Source organism: Oncorhynchus keta, chromosome 6, assembly GCF_023373465.1.
Source record: "Oncorhynchus keta strain PuntledgeMale-10-30-2019 chromosome 6, Oket_V2, whole genome shotgun sequence".
Taxonomy (NCBI): domain Eukaryota; kingdom Metazoa; phylum Chordata; class Actinopteri; order Salmoniformes; family Salmonidae; genus Oncorhynchus; species Oncorhynchus keta.
The window spans coordinates 31,619,602-31,625,631 of record NC_068426.1 but is presented as its reverse complement, the minus strand read 5'-3'; the positions used below and the strand labels follow the sequence as shown (position 1 = coordinate 31,625,631).

General features: G+C 46.2%; 1 protein-coding gene across 1 annotated transcript in view; it reads left to right on the top strand.

The window, feature by feature from the left end:
- Positions 1-6,030, top strand: part of LOC118385564 (collagen alpha-1(V) chain-like) — a 129,378-nt gene that overhangs the window by 99,349 nt on the left and 23,999 nt on the right. Inside the window, exons 30-38 of the mRNA XM_052521315.1 lie at positions 1,829-1,936; positions 3,122-3,175; positions 3,623-3,676; positions 4,316-4,360; positions 4,595-4,648; positions 4,764-4,808; positions 4,938-4,991; positions 5,098-5,151; positions 5,272-5,325. Of these exons, the coding sequence (XP_052377275.1) occupies positions 1,829-1,936; positions 3,122-3,175; positions 3,623-3,676; positions 4,316-4,360; positions 4,595-4,648; positions 4,764-4,808; positions 4,938-4,991; positions 5,098-5,151; positions 5,272-5,325 (522 nt within the window). The remainder of the gene's footprint in view (positions 1-1,828; positions 1,937-3,121; positions 3,176-3,622; positions 3,677-4,315; positions 4,361-4,594; positions 4,649-4,763; positions 4,809-4,937; positions 4,992-5,097; positions 5,152-5,271; positions 5,326-6,030) is intronic.

Here is a 6,030-nt window from a genome sequence, read left to right as displayed (position 1 = left end):
GATTTGAGAGGGGAAAGAGAGGAGAAGAGAGAGGGATTTGAGAGGGGGAAGAGCGGAGAAGAGAGAGGGATTTGAGAGAGCCCTGTTCTCGAGAGGAGAGGAGGCAGGAGGCTCCCGGCATGGACCGGAATGTAATTGTCTACTTGTGATGCGTGCTTATGAGTCTGCGTGAGTTAGAGAGCGAGAACAGCTTCTGTTTGATTAACTTTTTAGCATGAGTTACAACGTGTGAGTGTCAAGCTAGAAGAGACAGAGTCTTTGTGATTACTGTGATGTGTTTGTGCATATGTAAGTGGGCACATACGTGTGAAGTGTGTGTGTGTGTGTGTGTGTGTGTGTGTGTGTGTGTGTGTGTGTGTGTGTGTGTGTGTGTGTGTGTGTGTGTGTGTGTGTGTTTGATGGCGAGTCTACGGGGGACTGTTCATGGGTCCACTGGGTCGGCACGGTAACGGCAAATTGTCAGAGCCAGTTTGTACCCTGCAGTTTAGAGTTGTGCTCTGCCTTATAGCAGCCTCAGCACAGCACCACTAACCCACCAGAGGATGCATGCACTTAAACAGGGAGGAAATACAAGTCCTCTTATATCACACAGTCAGCTTGACAGACAGACAGAGAGCAGGGGAAATGGCCTCATTTGATTCTTTGAGCAGTTACCGAGCATCAGAGACTGAGTTGCTCGACACTCACTGTCTGAAGGGCTGGACCCGGAGGAGCAGGGGTCATGACTGAAACGGGGACTGAAACGGCGTGAGGATGAAACGGTGTCATGACTGAAACGGGGACTGAAACGGTGTGAGGATAAGACAGTGTCATGACTGAAACAGGGACTGAAACGGTGTGAGGATAAGACAGTGTCATGACTGAAACGGGGACTGAAACGGCGTCATGACTGAAACGGGGACTGAAACGGTGTCATGACTGAAACGGGGACTGAAACGGTGTGAGGATGAGACGGCGTCATGACTGAAACGGTGTGAGGATGAGACGGTGTCATGACTGAAACGGCGTGAGGATGAAACGGTGTCATGACTGAAACGGGGACTGAAACGGCGTGAGGATGAGACGATGTCATGACTGAAACGGGGACTGAAACGGTGTCATGACTGAAACGGGGACTGAAACGGTGTGAGGATGAGACGGCGTCATGACTGAAACGGTGTGAGGATGAGACGGTGTCATGACTGAAACGGGGACTGAAACGGCGTGAGGATGAGACGGTGTCATGACCGAAACAGGGACTGAAACGGTGTGAGGATGAGACGATGTCATGACTGAAAAAGTGTTTGGAACAATCTGAGGACGATATTTCAGTTTGCTGGGCCTGTAAGAGCAGGTGTCATGACAGTGACTGGAGTGATGTGGATATGGCAGTGCATTCTGAAGGACCTGGGAAGCAGGTGTCATGGCTCTATTATATGACATGACACGATACACTCGTGGAAAAAAGGGTTCCAAAAGGGTTCTCTGGCTGTCCGCTTACAAGAACCTTTTTGGTTCCAGGTAAAAACCATTTTTGGGTCCAGGTAGAGCCCTTTTGGGTTCCATGTAGAACTCTCTGTGAAAAGGGTTCTATATGGAACCAAAAACAGTTATTCAAAGGGTTCTCCTATGGAGAAAACCCCCCAAAAACGTTTAGGTTCTAGATACTAGATATCACCTTTTTTCTAAGAGTGTACGTTAAGATCGAAGATATGGTATGATTCGAATAGTAAATCCCTACCACATGGAAAGCCACAATAAGTGAATCTAGGATATTACATGATACTCTGAGAAATAGTATGACACAATATGAGGTTCCCCTGACAACCTGGTTATGTGTGTTATCCAGGGTGAGCTGGGACCTGCAGGACCCAGAGGAGAGGACGGACCTGAGGGGCCCAAGGGTCGCTCTGGTCTCCCTGGAGACGCTGGCCCTCTCGGACCCAACGGAGAAAAGGTGAGTCGTCTTTGCCCTTGTGACAAACTTCACATTCACTGTGAAACCAAGTGTTTAGGATCTGAACACATAACTCAACACTTTTCTGTAAATACTTTTCTAAATAAATTTGATTTTATTTCTGTAACAATTCTTAAACACAGCAAGGCATTCAGAATTTCAATGAGAACATGTCACAGTGTTTAAACCTGCAAGTCACAATACGCTGGATTGTGAAGTGAATAGTCATTTCTATCGGAATATAGGCAACAATTGGAATATTTTTTATCACCTACAACCTGCACTCAGAATGACTGCTATGGTGAAATAGTTACCAAACAATACTTAAACCACTGAAACTGGAACAAACATCTCAGTAATGGGTGCAATAACTCCAACCCCCTTGCAGATTGTATTAGTTTAGAAAAATGTATACGATCAATCGACCAATATGTATGAGGAAACATAGATATTAAAACAACTATTCTAAATATCGACTTGCAACAAAGCATGCTGGGTAATATGATAATGTTGCCCCTCCCACGTACTCTGAGAGACAATAGGAAAGTAAACACTAGTTTATCAAATCTGAACACTTAGGAGATATACAGTAGGTGTTCTCCTGATTTGAAACTGACAGGAAAAAGCTGACTATCATGTTTAATCTTGCATTTTAAACGCCTGTGTTTAAGATGAGAACACTTTTAAAACACTGACTATACACATGTAGGGTATTTTCTATCTATAACCAGTGAAACACTGGAGTGACTTATTTCTCTTAATTAAAACAAGGACAATTTGTTTTATAGCTTTAAGACAAAGTAGTTGCGAGATGTTTCATTTTCCTTAGTATAGTGTGTCTCTCTCTACTGTAATTTAGTCATTGGGAATCAGAATAATTTAATAGAATTCCCCAGAGAAACTATCTTAAGAAGTGGAACGTAGAGAGAGACAGTTTTCTCTTCCCACTTCCAGCCCACATCTAGCAGGGTGAGGGTGTAAACAAAACAGAATGGCTTCAGATTGGCCTGACCCAGAAAAGGGGGAATAGAAAAGACAGGGAAATAGATGGAGGAGATACACAAGACTTAATGAATACTTAAACCCATGACATTCAAGCAAAGTCACAAAAAGGCGTTTATAAATAAATGGGTTTCATTGATTGATATACTGATGGTGACTTTGTTTTGTGTTCCTCTCTCTCAGGGCAAACTGGGTGTTCCAGGGTTGCCAGGATACCCCGGAAGACAAGGGCCAAAGGTAAGTCCCCTTTTCCTCCCAGAATCCCTTTCTCTGTCTTTATCATAGTGGACACTTCAAGGAGGCACACCTGAAGGACCCCTTGATTGAACATGGCGTTATTGATGCACTGGCCCTGACTGGCCAGCGGGGCACCGCTCTGACGCAGGCGGGGAGCAGGGAAGTCATGTTTGAACCTCCCGGATCAAAGGGGGCAGGATTTAGCCATGCCTTTTGGTGTCAGACAGACGCCCACTGAACGAGCGCTGCCCAAAATGCGTCACTGCTGCCTACAACAGCACTTTCACTTTACACCACTCAGCGTCTTTGTTGCTCGCCTTTGACGAACATGGGATTTAATCTCTTTTGTCTCTCTCTCTCTCTCTCTCTCTCTCTCTCTCTCTCTCTCTCTCTCTCTCTCTCTCTCTCTCTCTCTCTCTATCCCTCCTTTCTTTTTTATCAACACAGGGATCTCAGGGATTCCAAGGTTTCCCCGGAGCCAACGGAGAGAAAGGAGCAAGGGTAGGGTCAGAGAAAAGCGCACCTGTCAAATGTTTTGGTGCTTAGTATGCTCTACATACCTACAGAACAACTCTGTGGATGTGTGAGCCGGCCCAGTGCATTTCACTTTGAAGTTTTAGCCTGTCCACCGCTTACGCTTAGAGTTTTGGATCAATACTGAATCAGACCAATAGAGACGGGTTTATTGTCTCTCGAGTGCGAATTCAAAAGACACAGGAAAAATATTAAACCAAGGACATAAAGACTGTTGTATTCCTTCTTCATTACCATCCTCACATAAGAGAATTGAAAATCACCACAAAGGTAATTTATCACATTGTACAGTACTCGGCGCAATGTTCCATTTTCGCTCCCTTGAGACAAAGAAGAAGAAAGAGTCTTAGCATAGATAGATGAATACATAATGTTTAAATGTAAGTCATTTAGCAGACATTCTCATCTAGAGGGACCCAGAGCGACAGTTGAATGAGGAATAGGTCTCAATGCTGGTTGAAGTAGCCGTGGTGACAGTGAGAATGGGACCTATTTATGCCACAGGTCTAGTTGATCTGACTGGTTAGATAGGTCAGGGCGGTCTCAAATTCATTACCATGGTAACCTGTGACCTCTGCCCTCTGTATTTGTTATGGTTCCTCACAGGGACTTGCAGGGAAGGCTGGCCCAAGAGGACAGAGAGGACCAACGGTAAGTCTACCGCCTCTTGGACCTCCACTATCCACTGGTGATATACTGTAGGTAACCATGACAACGGTGTGTCCAGGTGACACAGGTTATGGTTTATTACCTTGACCCCCCAATAGGAAGTTAAGTGAATGAGGACATCCTCTAATGGTGATGGATATCTTCAGAGTGTTGTATCTACTTTATTGGTATTCCTCCCTCCTGACGTTCCTCCTCTTTTTCTTTCTCTCCTCCCAGGGACCTCGCGGAGAGAGGGGACCAAGGGGGCCAACAGGAAAAGCTGGACCAAAGGTGAGTTAGGGTGTCTTCCAATATGACATGGCTGACGTAATGCCTCACTATCATACAGTGTCTGTCATTGGCTGAGTCCATTCTGACCACTTCCTGTTTCCTCCCTGTTTCCCAGGGTACCTCAGGAAGTGACGGCCCTCCAGGACCTCCCGGTGAGAGGGTATGTACTAGAGCATCCCTCACTCAAATACCTATTCATCTGTATCAATATGATCCATTTCCAATAGTGGTTATTGAGTGGTTATCGATAACTGATTGATTGACTGTATCGTCTACTTGTGTGTTTCAGGGTCTTCCAGGGCCTCAGGGGCCAACAGGATTCCCCGGACCAAAGGGCCCACCCGTAAGACCCCCCCCCCCCAAACAAATGACAACACAACACATAGTGTTTTAACGGTGGACTAGTGCGTATGTGTGGCTTTACTGAGGTTATCTTCCTGTGTTTTCAGGGCCCCGCCGGGAAAGATGGTCTGCCCGGACACCCTGGACAGAGAGGCGAGACTGTGAGTGAACACACTGCTGTTGAAGCCCTGTCCCTAGTGTCACAGGCCAGAGTTTCACTTCTCCCGAACCTTACGCGTACAACCTTCTTACACCGCTCTCATTCTCTCTTCTCCTCGCAGGGTTTCCAAGGCAAGACGGGCCCACCTGGACCCCCAGGAGTGGTCGGGCCTCAGGTGAGTTCCGCCACAATACTAACACACACATATCCCGCTGGATCATATCTCTCTGTGGTACTGGGAGGGGAAAAACACAAATACAATTTCAGTGGCCTGGCCTGGCCTCGTCAACAGGTAGACGTGGCACGGAGCATGTTGGTATCGGAGCAGTAGTTGACTGATGAGCTAATAAGTAGCGCGCCGCGACTCACATCGTGTCAACGCGGTCTGCACTCTGAATTAATCCCCGGTTAGAGGGAGAGGATGGAAACCGGAAGTATTCGGCCCAAGCTACTAAGATTATTTCTGATGGTGGGCAGGAAATGTAGGGTGTTACAAGAGTGTGATAAGGGTGACTTGCAGGTGTTGTAAGGCAGCCATAGTGAGTTTTAGCTGTATTTTCTCCTATCCTTATCTGGTTAGATAGGTGACTGTCAGAGTGTTGTTTATCCTCTTAGATATTAGCACTAGGCTGTTCATTCATTATGCATGCTTAGTCAACAGCCATTTCCACCCAAGAGCTTCTCTCCTAATGCTAATTGAGAACATTACATGCATTGATGCTATTTTTCTGGCAGATGGATGACGCCTTCATAGAGTGACTAGCGAATACCGGGGGTTGGCTGCCTCCCACTCTCTCACACTCTGTCACCCTATGCTCATACTGTGCAGACACCCTGCTTCACTTTGTTGTCTTATTCATACAATCGCACTTACTCCTTC